Raw genomic sequence first — 16,100 nt, 5'->3', positions numbered from 1 at the left:
GGTGACCTGTCGGAGCCTGGGTGCGTGTCTGTGACTTAGCCCCAAATGGAACCCGCGCGCCTGGGGTCCCAGGATAGCGGGCTTGCCCCCTCCCACCCGGAGAAGACCCTGCCCGCCTCTGCCAGCCCGGGTCGGTCTCCGGGTGGCCCCGGCCGAGCTCTCCCGGGTCCCGGCGCGCTCAGTCCGCGGGATCCCCGGCTCGCGTCCGCTACAGCGACTGGACGGGGCGCGGGCGCGCGCGAGCGGCGGGCGGGGCGCGCGCCGGCCCGGGGCAGGCACGGGGGAGGAGCGCCAGCCCGCCCGCCGCCGCTCGCGCGCCCAACGGACCAGGCTGGGGCCGGGAGGTAACTGTTGCAGCCCGCGGGAGCTGGGAGGCGACGCCGAGTCTCCAGTCCCGAGCGGTGCCCGAGGGACGCGGAGGGGGCGGCCGCAGCGGTCCCGGGAGCAGCCCCTTCCACCCCTCTCCTCCGCCAGCATGTCGCGGACCCCGCCGCTCCAACGCCCGCGCGGCGGGGACCCCGGGCCGCGGCGGCGGGCGCAACCCTGACGCGCTGCCGAGCAGGGGGGGCGCCCGGAGCGCGGGGCCGGGGGTGCTGAGGGAGCGCGAGCGGCCGCCGCGGTCCGAGAGGGGCGTGCCGAGCCCCGCGGCCAGCCCGGGTCCCGGCCATGAGGAGGGACGAGCGAGACGCCAAAGCCATGCGGTGCCCGCAGGCGCCGGACGGGGCCGGCCCGCCCCCCGAGAGTCTGAGGAACGGCTACGTGAAGAGCTGCGTGAGCTCCCTGCGGCAGGACCCTCCGCGTGGCTTCTTCTTCCACCTCTGCCGCTTCTGCAACGTGGAGCTGCTGCTGCCGCCGCCGGCCTCCCCCCAGCAGCCGCGCCGCGGCTCCCCCTCCGCCCGGGCGCGCCTCTCGCTGGGCGCCCTGGCCGCCTTTGTCCTCGCCCTGCTGCTCGGCTCGGGGCCTGGGAGCTGGGCTGCCGGGGCCGCCCGGCTGCGGACCGTGCTGAGCGTGTGCTCGCACAGCCTCAGCCCCCTGTTCAGCATCGCCTGTGCCTTCTTCTTCCTCACCTGCTTCCTGACCCGGAGCAAGCGGGGCCCCGGGCCGGGCCGGAGCGGCGGCGGCGCCTGGTGGCTGCTGGCGCTGCCAGCCTGCTGTTACCTGGGGGACTTCTTGGCGTGGCAGGCGTGGACTTGGGCTTGGGGTCCCCCCGCCGCGGCCCAGCACACGCCCCCCGCGGTGGCGGGCAGGTTGTTCTCGGCGCTGAGCTGCGTGGGCTTGCTGACGCTCGCGCACCCGGCCAGGCTCCGGCACGGCATCCTGGTGCTGCTCTTCTCCAGCTTCGTCTGGTGGGTCTCCTTCACCGGGCTCGGGTCGCTGCCCGCCGCCCTCAGGCCGCTGCTCGCCTGCCTGGTCGGGGACGCCGGCTGCCTGCTGGCCCTGGGCTTGGATCACTTCTTCCAGATCAGGGAAGCCCCTCATCACCCTCGCTTGGCCAGTACCGCCGAGGACAAAGTGCCTGTGATCAGACCCCGCAGGAGGTCCAGCTGCGTGTCGTTCGGAGAAACTTCGGCCGGTTACTCCGGCAGTTCCAAGATGTTCAGGAGACCTTCGTTGCCTTGCATTTCCCGCGAACAGGTATGGTACCAGAAAGCACGGCTTGGGAAGGAAGCGAGTGCGGTTTTATCGCTTCGATTCCCAGCTTGAATTAGCGTTCTCGAAAGCACGTTAGCTTCCAGGGTTTGCGGGGTGGGGGGGGGGGGGGGCAGGTTTGTTCTGGAAAGAAATGCTACATTACAGGAAGCTTTGTAAACGTGCAGAAGTACCTTTTATCTTGGAATAGAAATGAAATCGCAGACTGATCGTATTGCAACTTTTAAAGACTTTGTTCTCAGAGTTCTCAGAGGAATGAGGTGAGTTATTTGCGGTTTAATAGATCGACGACTCGCCACTTTGGCACACACTGAGTTATGTCTCTTTGGTGCTGTTTGTCTGTTGCTGGTATAATGATGGTATCTCTCCAATGATCACATATAGCAATTAGATTGAATACAAGTGTGTGTGTGGGTGTGTGTGGGCGCGCGCGCGTGTGTGTGTATAAATTTTAATCAGTGCGGTTTCATTCTTGATAATCGAGAGGACGAATTCGAGATCCTATAATGAACAGGGATGAGCTGTGGAACTGAGGCTTGTTAGTGTAGATGAAAAGATTGTTGGGAATAATTTTTAAGGGATTCGTCCCCACCTCTCCCAGTTTCAGTAGTATAGGCCATCAAAATCTTTTACAGGCTAACTCCTGTCCATGGGTATTTGTTGCATAATTAGGAGAATGTTGTAACAATTTAACCTTTAAACTTAGTAATGTCTGGAAAGATGCCAGAAGTATTTCCATTTCCCCCCCTCTAGGTTTACATGGTTTTTTTTTTGTTTGTTTGTTTTGTTTTTTTAAAGGAATTGAAATCACCCTCAGGGAAAAGTTGCTCTTTATGTAGTTTGGAGAAATCTTGTCCTATGTCACCAAGAAATCAGCAAATATAGTTGCTATTCATTGAACATTTGCTAGATGCAAAATATTACATATATCTTCTCAAATCCTCACAAAAGCTCTGTATGGTGGATGACAACCTCAATTTAGAGATGAGTAAATTGAGGCTTATAGAAGTTACCCAACTACTTCCCACATCCAGTAAGTGGCGGTGCTGGGACTTGAACCTACACGTTTCAGTTTTCAATGCTGTTTTCTAAGCAGCTAGAAAGAGGAGTGTAGAGGTTTTAAGTAGGAGAGTAGGAGTCTACACCATCGGTTTTCAGGCTTTTTGACCAGTGCTATGTTTTACACTGGGACCCAGTGTATTTGAAACAGAAGTTTCTTGTTCTTACTACGTCCGATGCTCTCTTTTTAATAGTCTTCAAGCTACCACATTGATTTTATGTTTAACACTGATCTGAAAGGTTCCAATGAGACCACACTTTGCTTTCTTGAAAAGCGTTCTCTCAGAGGCTGCTTTTGTGGTCTGTACTTACTGGGCCACATGCTAGAAAGAATTGTTCAAAAAGTGTTATGCCTTTTGTTTTCTAAGTTTACAGCCAGCGATGCTGTCTAGACAATGCTTAGAAAGATGTGTGCCAGGAGAAACACTGTTGGGAGAAAAGCTGCAGAGCAAAGTCATTTCGGCTCTTTTCACAGGCTGGAATGGCAACCTATATGTGAATAGGTTGCATTTTTTCATACCAGAAAAGTGTTTTAGCAGTCTCATCACGTTTGTAAACAATTTTCCTGTACTTAACAGTATTGCACTGTAATGTATTTTAATTGTAATCTGTTGGTATAGCCAGTTATGGCTGTTTTCTTGTAAATTGAAGATCTCTGGTCGTCTTAATCCCAGTCTGGTCCTCTTTTACCAACAGTAACCTTTCTCAGCCTTCAGCTAGGTGCAGTGGTGTTGTTATTGCTAGGTTGCTTCCTTTACTATTTGTATTAGAGGAAAACACAATTTCACTTTTAAAAAGGGCATATTTTCTTATTTTAGAAAACCCGTATTCACATGAGTAGAAACAATTTTTGGGGTCTTCAATGTATGATGTTAGCTCAAGGGTTTATACGTGGCTATTTAACATTCAGTGTCATAAAGTAGTACTGTTTTGGCATTACTACACATTACTAGATATTTTTAACTTTGCAAAGATTATAATTAACATTCATTTTTACTTATGCTAAATTCCTGAAGTCTAACAGTGGGTCTGTGGCTTTTGTTTGCATGTTTATTAGGTTAAAGAAGTTAAGGAGAAATTAGCACTTTCACGGAACTAAAAGACCAAGAGATTTTTCTGATTTTCAAAGTGGTGAACTTTGTATGTGACAATTGTGAAGTCGCCTTTTTGTTTCAGAAAGTGAAGGAAGGCAAAAAAGATTTTGAGTAGAACTTGATACAGGGGGAAATGTCCTGAATTCATAGGCAGAGAGTCAAGGGTTAAGTCGTGGCTCTACTGTGTGATCTTGGACAAGTGAGTGAGTGAGTCTCAGTATCCTGTCAAGTTAGGGGATCCCAGTAGATTAATTCTATAGTACCGTTCAGTTCTAGAATCCATTTCTTTTAGTAAGGTATAAATAAAAGTATAATTAAAACGTCACAAATTAGTAGTTCTTGAAGTTTTACTTAAATGTTGAATGTTGATACTAATAAGCTATGTTTTCTAATTGGAAAAGATGAACAGATATTCTACTTTTTGAATAGAGCACTTTAAAAAAGTGTATGTGGATTCATTTTTGGATTGATAACAAAATTATACTTTGATTTCTTCAAGAACTTAAATGTTTTTATGAACATCTTTGAAAAACAATTGAAAACTCATATAAATGCTTTTAATTGTGTCAGAGTGTATTTAAAATAATTTTTAACTTTTGGGATATTAGGTACGATGTTGAAAATTAATGGCATATGTTTGCAAGACACTTGATTTTCGTAATTAGACTGGTAGTACTTGATGTAAATGCTGTGTATGTGTCATTTCTTAGCTAAGGGTTTTTGTTGTTTTTAGCAAAGCATTTAGAGATTTAAAGTTTAAATCTAGTTACTGCTGACTGTGTCCTCTCTTGGGTTAATGGAAAGAAGCACTCGGTTTGTGGTGCATTTGCCAGCAGTCAGCTGAAACTAATAGGAAGCTAAAAGAAAAAAAAAATCAGTTGTCTACATAGAGGCATTGACCAGAGTATAACAAACTACATATCTATGCCATTTTAATTGTTTATTCTACAATGTAGTTTTCAGCTTCTCAACCAGATGATTTGGTGTGTGATAGACTAGCTAAATAGGAGGTTTTGAAAGGTGTAAGTTACTGTGTGAGATATTTTTCTATACCTAAAATGCTAAGTGCTTTCTAAATGGTTAGGTAAATATTTAAAAATTCTGTGGCCTTAAAGCCCATAAATATTATTTAAAGTGTTAATTTTATATGAAAGAGATATACACATGTAGTAGGTAGGCCTTTAAAAAAGACTTTAAAGTTTAAGTGATTATTTACCCCCTTAAGGAATTTGCAAGGCAAACCCCACTATGAATTTCTTTACTCATACTGTAGTATTTGTGAAATTTACTTTATGGCTTTAATGAGTGAGCGTTTTATTCTCATTTCATGTTAATATTTTTGTAGTAAAATATCAACCTATGTAATGATTTTATGCTCTATTTTGTAAATATGTCCTCTGCCATCTGAATTATCTTTCAGAAATCACAGATTTAATCAAATCACTCACTCTTAAAAATCTCTTAGACTTTTTATTGTTCACAGGATAGAGTTCATGCTCTTGACCCTTGCCTACAAAGTCCTTTATAACCTGCTTTTAGCCTTTTGTTTGTTTTGTTTTTTAAAAAGCCACGTGGGACTTACTGAACGAACACCCCTTCCTCACATCCATCATTGGCTCTAGCTGTTTGAGGACTGCTTATTGTTATTGACTTGTGGACTTTTTTCTTCTGCTTCTATCATTCACACTGGTTAAAATTTCCTTTAAGGAACAGATAGGATTAAGAATCTTTAGAAAGTACAGTGATACTCAAATTAATGTATAAGCAGAGGACAAAGCTCCATTATAGCAGAGATGGCCATGTATAAAAATAAATCACGCGAGGCAGTCATGACCTGAGATAGAATATTTTCATTATATCGTATGAAATAGTAACATCTCCATAGTTTATGTTTTTCCACACTGAGTGAAAGGTAAATAGGGTCAACCATGAGTAAACCCGTATGAAGTTTGTTTTCATTGTCCTCTGACTTTTTATCCTCCTCAGGCAGGCCCTTCTTATTCTCCTTCCTTATTCCCAATTACTGTGTCAGCCCATTTCCCTAGCACATTTTACTTCTTTCCTATACCCCTAGCCAAAACAAGAACAGACTATACTTGCTGAACAAGTTTATTTGAACATGAGTATATTTGTATAGCTATAGAAGATAGAAGAGATTTAGAACTTATCTAATTGAAATATCATTTTTTTCAAGTTTATTTTGAGACTATGAGCCTGCAAAAGAGTGGGGGAGGGCAGAGAGAGAGGGAGAGTGAGAATCCCAAGCAGGCTTTGTGCTGTCAGTGCTGAGCCTGATTCCAGGCAAAATCTCACCAACCGTGAGCCCAAATCAAGAGTCAGACACTTAACTGACTGAGCCACCCAGGTAACCCTGAAATATCATTTTGTAGAAAGGAAAGAAATTCAACTCCGGGGAGATAATATCGTCTCCAGGTTATGCTGTGAAATATTGGGACACAAGGACTTGAGTCTAGGTCTGGACTGCTAGTCCCTCTATATTTTCCATAAAGCGTGCCTGAATGCATAGTTTTGCCAGCTGTCTCCGATTGATTATGTGATAAAAGACGTCCTTGGTTAAAAGAGGTGGGTGGGGTGTGGAGTGGCGGGAGAGAGATAGGAGATAGGAGTGGGAGATAGCAAAGCCTCTGTGTTGACCTTGAAGACACACTTGATACCTGATGTGGTTTCAGGGTGACCTGTAGGATGCAGCTGGTCTCAAACTCAGGTGCCTTCAGAGGCCAGCCACATAATGCATTTATGTTACATGTTGAGAAAGGAGGGGAGGGTGAGAAGAATGGAAGTGAACTGACTATTGCCTACTTTGCCTGAGGGCTCTCAGTTTAAACAAAACAAACTGAACTCCTATGTTAGCCAAGCAAAACTTTAAGAGAGCTGAGTTCTGAGTCTTTCTGACAGTTTGTAACATTGGTCACCTTATTATATACAAGTTGATCTGTGTTTGTTTAAGTGATTGTTGGAAGCTTGTTCCTAAAACTTGGGCACAGGAGTGTATTTCCCGCTGTCTTTTTCTTTTGCAACCTAGAATTTTCCCTCCAATATTGATACCTAGCAGGTATCTTTATCTTTATAAGAGAAAGATCTTTATCCCTCCTCCATCCCTTAGAGGACATTGACTACTTGTTCCCTAGATTTCAGACAACTTGCATCCAGGGTTTCTTACATTTATTTACTCAGCACTTAAATTTGTAAATGAGAAATGCCATATGTGAAAGACTATATATATGTATATTTTGGTATGGTTTAAAGAAGAAAATAAAACAAACAAAAGTCATGTACTCACCACTCATTTTCTTCGAAGTTCCCCGTGTAACCTATTTTGTATCTCCTTTTCCCTGCCTCAGAGGCAACACATCTATTCTCATACACACACACACACACACACACACACACACACACAGTATTAATTCCCTTACTTAGCTTTACTATTATAATCCCCATGAATGTATTCCTAAGTAAATAATATGTTGTATTGCCTACATCTGAACTTTAAGTAAATAGAATCATGCTGTATGAATTCTTCTATAACTTTTTTTTTTCTGATGATTTCTGAGATGCATCCATGTTGATTTGGATAGTTGTAGTTAATTTTTGAGTGCTTTATAGTATTTTAATATCATATGGGCATAGTAAAATTTACTTATCCATTCCACTGTTTGTGGACCCTTGGGTAGTTTTCAGTTTTTGCTATTATATACAATGCTGCTATGAAAATTCTTATAAACGTCTTCTGGTGCATATGTGCATCTAGAGGAAGAACTGCTAAGTTGCAAGATAGGCTCCTATTCAATTTTACTAGGCAGAATAATGGCACCCTGAACATGTGCCTGTTCTAACTCCTGGAATTTGTGAATTTGTTACTTTATGTGGCAAAGGGGACTTTGCAGGTGAGATTAAGTTAAGGGCCTTGAAATGGGAAGATCAACCAGGATTGTCTGCGTGGTTCCATGGAATTGCAAGGGTCCTTAAAAAAGTGGAAGAGGGAGGCAGAAGAGATCACAGTGGCCGAAGAGATGTGACAGTGGCTGTACGGTTGGAGTAATACAGGGTGAGGAAGACTCGCTTAATCCACCTTTGGCTTTGAAATAGGAGAAGAAGGTCAGCAGTCAAGGAGAGCAGGCAGCCTCTCAAAGCTGGAAAAGACAAGGAAATGGACTTTTCCTTAGAGTTCCCTGAATGAAATGAAGCCCTGCCAACACCTTGATTTTAGCTCAGTCAGACCAGCCTGACCCATAGAGCTGTGAGATAATAAATTTGTGTTGTTTTATACCATTGAGGTTTTAGTTGTTACAGGAATGTATTACTTTGCAACAGTTTGTATAGGTTGCTGAAGCAAAGTACCGCAAACTGGGTGGCTTGAGCCACAAATCCATTGTTTCAGTTCTGGAGCCTAGAAATCCAAGATCAAGGTTGGTTCCTTTGCAAGAGCTCAGAGGGAGAGCCTGCCTCACAGCTTCTGGTGGCTTGCTGGCATTGTTAGGCAGTTTTGGGATTGTAGATGCATCCCCCCTATCTTGACCTTCATCTTTCACATGGCACTTTCTCTGTGTTGCTTCATTTTCTCTCTGTGCCTGTCTTTGTGTCCCAATTTCCCCTTTTTGTAAGGAACCCAGTCATACATGATTAGGGCCTAACCCTAAGGACCTCTGTGCAGACCTTATTTCCAAATAAAGTCACCTTATGAGATACTGAGGGTTAGGATACTTTTTTGGGAGAACACAGTTCAACCCATACAGGTGGCAGTAGAAAACTAAGACTATGGCAAGTTGAATTGTTTTTCAAAATGGTTATACCCTTTATACTTTTGCTAGAATTCCCTGAAACCAATGACTCCTATTTATTGACTTTATTTTTGTTAGTTTAGAGGGTGTGAAGTGGTATTTCTGTGTGATTTTAATTTGTATTTTCCTAATTACTAATAAGGCCGAGTACTTTTTATATTTATGGACTACATTTTTAAAAATTATTTTTGTTTTTTTTTTTAATGTTTATTTATTTTTGAGAAAGAGAGAGACAGAGCACGAGTGGGGGAAGGGGCAGAGAGAGAGGGAGACACAGAACCTGAAATAGGCTCCAGGCTCTGAACTGCCAGCACAGAGCCCAACACAGGGCTCGAACCCATGAACTGTGAGATCATGACCTCAGCCGAAGTCAGATGCTTAATTAACCCAGAGCCACCCAGGCACCCGTGGACTACATTTCTTATTCAGGGCTTATCTGTTTATGTCTTTTGCTCTTTTATTTTGCTGGTTTATTTTTTCTCAATAAATCATGAGTTCTTTATGTATTCTGGACATAGGACATTAATCCTTTATTAATTGTTTGACTTGCAAATATCTTCTTTCAGTTTTTATGGTGTCTTTTGATAACTGAAGTTCTTTTTTTTTAATTAATTTCTTTATTTTTATTTTATTTTATTTTTTTTGAATTTCTTTATTTTGAGAGAGAGAGAGCAGGGGAGGGGCAGAGAGAGAGGGAGAGAGAGAATCCCAAGCAAGCTCTGTGCTGTCAGTGCAGAGCCTGATTTGTGGCTCAAACTCACAAACTGTGAGATCATGACTGAGCCAAAATCAAGAATTGGACGCTTAAATGACTGGGCCACCCAGGCGCCTGATAATGCTCCAATGCTGAGACTCTTTGTGTCTTGTTTATGAAACCCTTCCTTATTGGAAGTTATAATATAGATTTCTATATTTCTTTTTAACATTTTAAAGTTTTGCCTTTCAAAACTTTTTACCCATAAAGAATTGCTTCATATGATCCAATCTCATTTTTTATCCAGTGGATATTATCTCAACACAATTTATTGAAAAATTTATTCTCCATTTATCAGCATTGCTACCTCTGCCATATATCAAGATATATGTCTGAAGATTCAGTATCTGTATGAATCTGTATCTGGGCTCTTTATTTTTTTATTTTTATTTATTTTAAATTTATTTTTAATGTTTGAGAGAGAAACAGAGCATGAATGGGGGAGGGGCAGAGAGAGAGGGAGACACAGAATCTGAAGCAGGCTCCAGGCTCTGAGCTGTCAGCACAGAGTCCGATGCAGGGCTGGAACTCACGGACAGCGAGATCATGAGCTGAGCCAAATTTGGACACATAACCAATTGAACCACCCAGGCTCTTTATTAAGTTTAATTGGTTAGTTTATGCACTCTGTGTTTATACCACACTGTCTTAATTGTAATAGCTTTATAATAAGATAATATGTGGTAAATCTCTTTAAAAAGTTCTTAAAGAGTATGTTGGGGTTTTTTGGACTTTGCTTTTGAATATAAATTTCAGAATAAGTTTGTCAAGTTTCACAAAAATCCTGTTGGGATCAGCATTGCAATAAATCTTTTGAACAGTTTAGAGAAGAATTTGCTTTTGATTGAAATTTTTAAGTGATATTTTTCTAGGAATTTATTTAATGTAACTTTTCAAATTTATTTTCTTGGTTCATAATATCTTTTTATTATCTGGTTAGTCTGTTCAGCATCTGCATTAATGTCCTCTTTTTCTTTTTTTTTAAATGTTTATTTATTTTTGAGAGAGAGAGAGTGCATGCATGCATGTAAGCAGGGGAGGGCCAGTGAGAGGCCGGATAGAAGATCTGAAGCGGGCCCTGTGCTGACAGCAGAAAGCTCAATATGGGGCTTGAACCCACAAACCAGGAGATCATGACTTGAGCCAAATGAGACTTAAACGACTGAGCCACCCAGGCTCCCTCTCTTTCATTTCTAATATCATTTGTATCTCTTTTCTGTGTTTCTTAATTGGCCTTGCTAGAAGTTCATTTGCTTTTTTTTTTTAAGTTTATTTTTTTTTTTTGAGAGAGAGTGCACTCATGCACATGTGCACAAGTGGATGAGAAGCAGAGTGGGAGGGAGAGAGAGAATCCCAAGCAAGCTGTGCTTTGTCAGTGCAGAGCCCAATGTGGGGCTTGAACCTACCATCTGTGAGATCATGACCTGAGCCAAAATCAACAGGGGAACCCTTAACCAACTGAGTCACACAGGTGCCTCTATTTCCTTTTTTTTATTAAAAGTTTTTTTCTTTAATGTTCATTTATTTTTGAAGGAGAGAGTGAGAGACAGAGTGTGAGCCATGAGAGGGACAGAGAGAGAGGGAGACACAGAATCTGAAGCAGGCTCCAGGCTCTGAGCTGTCAGAACAGAGCCTGACGTGGGACTTGAACTCACAAACCGTGAGATCATGACCTGAGCTGAAGTTGGATGCATAACGAGCTGAGCCACCAGGTGACCTGCCTCTGTTTGCTTTTTAATCTTTTTAAAAAACCAACTCTTTGGATTGGTACTTATTTTCTATTTTATTTGTACCAGCTCTTACTTTTTTTGTTATTTTTTTCTTTCTTTGAGTTTCTTTTCTTAAAATTTTTTTTTTAATGTTTATTTATTTTTGAGAGAGACAGAGAGACAGAGCGCAGGCAGGGGAGGGGCAGAGAGAGAGGGGAAGACACAGAATCCGAAGGAAGACAGCTCAGAGCCTGATTCAGGGCTGGAATCCATAGACTGCAAGATCATGACCTGAGCTAAAGTCAGATGCTTAACTGACTGAGCCACCTAGGCACCCCTCTTTGAGCTTATTTTCTTGTTCTTTTTCTAACTTTGTAATTGAGATGTTAAGCCCGTTAATTTTGAGACTTTTTAGTGTATTCATTTCAGATTATACATTTCTCTAAATATTGCTTTAGTTGACTCTCACAAGGTTTGGTGTGTAGCAGTGTTATTGTTCAGCCCTAAGCATTTTCTCATTTTCATTTTGATTTCCCTTTTGACTAACAAGTTGCTTTGAAATAATAAAAATTTCTAATCATGCAGGTTTTCTAGTTATTTTATGGTTGTTTTCTGATTTAATTGCCTTGTGGGCAAAAGATGTGGCCTAACATATGATCAGTTTTCATTACTGTTCTGTGTGCTTGAAAATAATATATATATTTCAATTTTTAGGTACAATGTTGGCTGTCTGGTAGGTAAATGTTGTAAAATGTTCTTGTCATGTTTTCTGTGTCCTTATTGACTTTTTAAAAAAATCTTCTTGACCCATTAGTAACTGGAGAGAATATGAAAAATCTCACTTTACTGGGACATCTGGGTGGTTCAGTCGGCTGAGCTTCCTACTATTGATTTCGCCTCAGTTCCTGATCTCACAGTTCATGAGATCCAGCCGCGGTGCCACCCCTCCCCCCGACCCTCACCTCTGTGGGCTCTGTGCTGACAGCATGGAGCCTTCTTAGGATTCTCTCTCCTCTCTGTTCCTTCTCTGCTTGTGCTCTGTCTCTTTCAAAATAAAAAAAAAAATAAATGCATAAACTTAAGAAACAAAAGCTTGAGGTGCCTAGATGGCTCAGTCAGTTGAGCCTCCGACTTTGGCTCAGGTCATGATCTCCCCATCAATGAGTTCCAGCCCTGCGTCGGGCTCTGTGCTGACAGCTCAGAGCCTGGAGCCTGCTTCAAATTCTGTGTCTCCCTCTCTCTCTGCCCCTCCCCCACTCATGCTCTGTCTGTGTCTCTGTCTCTCTCTGTCAAAAACAAACATTAAAAAATAATAATAAAAAAGTAAAATAAAACATTAAAAAATAAAAAAATCTCACTTTGCTGGTAGATTTGTCAGTTTCCGCCTCATAGTTTGCAGTTTGCGTTTTGCATTTCATATTCATGAGAACATAGGTGGAGAATAGAACTTTTCAAATTAGATAGAATTACTTACCAAAGGAACAACAAAAGGTATACATGAGAGAAAGGATATTTCAAATGTCTAAAGAGTTAATGTAGGAAAGTAGTGGAAAACTAATTTGATCAGAGTTAGTATATATTTGCAAATTGCCTTTTATATATGCTAGGCTCCGGAGATACTAAGCACAGGGTCTGTATTCCAAGGAGCTCAAACTCTAATGCAGAGAGAAAAGTGAGTAAATAATTACAATTCAGTGTGGAAAGTGACATAGCAGAGGTATAAACAAGGTACTATGGGAACAGTATGGAAGGAACAACTCTCTCCGAGTATTGGAAAGCCTTCAAGAAGTAATTAACAATTGACCTTTAATTTTCAAAGAATGTTTCTTCTTGATATAAAATAAGTCAAAAATGAATTTAAAAAAATTTCACTCCTATGAAAAAATTTACCTCCTATGACTTTAAAAATAATTTTTTAAAATTTATTTTATTTTAGTTTTTTAATATAATTTGTTGTCAAGTTGGCTAACATACAGTATATACAGTGAGCTCTTGGTTTTGGGGGTAGATTCCCGTGATTTATCGCTTACATACAACACCCAGTGCTCATTCCAACAAGTGCCCTTCTCAATGCCCGTCACCCATTTTCCCCTCTCCCCCTACCATCAACCTTCAGTTTGTTCTCTGTGTTAAAGTTACTCCGTGTAGGGGCACCTGGGTGAATCAGTCGGTTAAGCAGCCAACCCTTGGTTTCAGCTCAGGTCATGATCTCATGGTTTGTGGGTTCAAACCCCATGTCAGGCTCTGCACTGGCTGTAGGGAGCCTGCTTGGGATTCTCTCTGTCCCTCTCTGTCTCTCATGTACTCTGTCTCTCTCATGTGCTCTGTCTCTCTCTCTCAAAATGAATAAACTTAAAAAAGTTATTCTGGTGTGATTTCTAAGTGTGTATGGAGATAAATAACTTCTTTTCAACTAAGAGATTGAAAAGTCACACAAAACATAGTCAAATCAGGCAAACTGTTCACTTTGAGTGACCAATCAATGCTAATAACTAAAAAAGAGGTTTAAGTCCTTTATCAGAAATGTCAATATCAGTGGTAAAAATAATATAGGCAATAAAGTAATGTAACCCAGGATCAGAAAAGAGGGATTATCATAAGATGTAGTAATTACCAAGTACTTACTATGTGCTAGTCTTAACAACCCTGTGAAATAATTATTGGGATCCTGTTTTGCAGCTAGACACTAAAGCAGAAAGGCAAATTAACTAGCTCTAAATCACTTAGCTAGTACAGAGAAAATACCATAATATGCTGAGTGCCATTTACCAGTGTAAACAAACCCCTAAGAACTCTCCCAGCTGAAACAACTAAACTACAGGTTTAAACATTTTATGGAATACTTTTTGAAAGGAATCACTGAGTAAGAAAATCTCAGATCCCAAAAAAGAACTGAAGATAGCGTAGGGTAGAAAACATTTCCCTTCTAGGTTCTTTGCCTGGTCTAATAATTAAATTGACATAAAACAGATTACCGGTAGAAAAACAAATTTGACTGCATATGCAGGAGTCCCATACAAATACGAAACTCAAAGAAGAGACCAAAGAAGGAATCTTTTATACCCTTTAGACAAAGAAACAATACATGTGTGAGGAATTGACAAGACAAAGAGGTTTGGGCTTGGGGTAGTAAATTGGTGAAGAAGTAACAAGTTTTTGTTTATACAGCCTTCTTGGCTCTAATTTCCCATCTCTGGTGATAAGGATGCTTTCTACTCTCCTGGCACTGGGAGAGGTACCTTTCACACTGGAGATCTATCTCCTGCTTTGAGGGTGGGGGAGACAAAGGAGGGTTAGACTGTCCATCTTGCACTAGCTGCTTCTCAAGTACCTTTATTTTTATTTATTTTTAAATTTCTATTTTTTATTGAGTGTAGTTGACATACAGTATTATATTAGTTTCGGGTAAACAGCATAGTGGCTTGACAGTAATGTACCTGATGAAATACTATGATGAGTGTGGTTATCTGTCACCACACAAAGTTATTACAGTATTATTGACTGTATTTTCTATGCTAATTCAAAGTACTCAGTATGCCAAAGTGGCATATTTGGGGATGGCATATTCTGCTGTCCTTCAGTAGGAATTCTGAGAGGGAAGCAGACAGTAAAACCAGCTTTCACTGAAAGAGTTTCTCACCATCCTTGGAGACTTTGAACATTTGCTTCTGTTAGATATGGCCAGGCTCAAGAGATAAAATCTAGAGTCTGTCCAAACTCAGGAATCTAGGTGAGACCCAAAGTGTTACTCCCCCAGTGAAAGGGTAAATGAGAAATAAATATGGCTGTGGATATGGGATGCCTATGTTGACTTTGGCTCAAGGGAATTGAGGAGGAATAAAATATAGTAACATATAACAAGAGGGCCCTTGTACTTTTTTTTTTTTTTTTTTTAATATAAGCTCTATGCCCAGTGTGGGGCTTGAACTCAAGGCCATGAGATCAAGAGTTGCATGATCTATCAACTGAACCTGACAGGTACCCTCCCTCCCCTCCCCCCTCCCCCAGTTTTTTTTTTTTTTTCAATTGAAGAATAGTTGACATGCAGTGTTACATTAGTTTCAGGTGTACAAACAACATAGTGATTGGGTAACTGTATGTTATGCAGTGCTCACCAGAAGCACAGGCACCGTCACTGTATAACACTGTTACAATACCATTGACTGTATTTCCTATACTGTACCTTTCATCCCTATGATTTATTCATTCCGTAACTGGAAGCATGTACCTTCCATTCCCCTTTACCTATTTTACCTATCCTGTTTCCCCCTCCCCTCTGGCAGCTAGCAGTTCTCTGTATTTATGGGTCTGTTTCTTCCCTTTTTGTTTGTTCATTTGTTTTGTTCTTTAGATTACACATGTAAGTGAAATTATATATGTCTTTCTCCAACTTATTTCGCTTAGCATAATACCTTCTAGGCCCAACCATGTTGTCATCCTTTTTTATGTCTGAGTCATATTCCATTGTATACACGTACCACATTTTCTTTATCCCTTCATCTATTCATGGACACCTAGGTTGCTTCCATATCTTGGCTATTGTAAATAATGCTGCACTAAACATAGGGGTGCATAAATCTTTAAAAAAATATATCTTTTTGAATTAGTGTTTTCATTTTCTTTGGGTAAATACCCAGTAGTGGAATTACTGAGTCTTATGGTATTTCTATTTTCAATTTTTTGAGGAGCCTCCATACTGTTTTCCACAGTGGCTGTACCAGTTTATATTTCTAGCAGCAGTGTGTAAGGGTTCCTTTTTCTCCACATTTTCCCAACAGTTGTTATTTCTTGTCTTTTTGATACTAGCCATTCCAGTAGGTGTAAGGTGGTTTCTCCTTATGGTTTTGATTTTCATTTACGTGATGATTAGAGATGCTGAGCATCTTTTCGTGTGTTTGTTAGCCATCTGTATGTCTTCCTTGGAATGTCTATTCAGGTCCTCTGCCCATTTTTAAATCAGATTATGTGTGTTTTTGATGTTGAGTTTTAAAAATTCTTTATATATTTTGGATATTAACCCCTTATCAGATATATC

The 16,100-nt window shown here is 41.4% G+C and overlaps 1 protein-coding gene across 1 annotated transcript in view; it reads left to right on the top strand.

Annotated features, from left to right (window-relative positions):
* Positions 1-529: 529 nt before the first annotated feature.
* Positions 530-16,100, top strand: part of PDE3B (phosphodiesterase 3B) — a 172,137-nt gene continuing 156,566 nt past the window's right edge. Inside the window, exon 1 of the mRNA XM_027073073.2 lies at positions 530-1,635. Coding sequence (XP_026928874.2) covers positions 667-1,635 — 969 coding nt within the window. The 5' untranslated portion in view covers positions 530-666. The remainder of the gene's footprint in view (positions 1,636-16,100) is intronic.

The sequence above is a fragment of the Acinonyx jubatus genome, chromosome D1 (assembly GCF_027475565.1).
Source record: "Acinonyx jubatus isolate Ajub_Pintada_27869175 chromosome D1, VMU_Ajub_asm_v1.0, whole genome shotgun sequence".
Taxonomy (NCBI): Eukaryota; Metazoa; Chordata; class Mammalia; order Carnivora; family Felidae; genus Acinonyx; species Acinonyx jubatus.
This window is presented reverse-complemented; position numbering and strand designations above follow the sequence as displayed.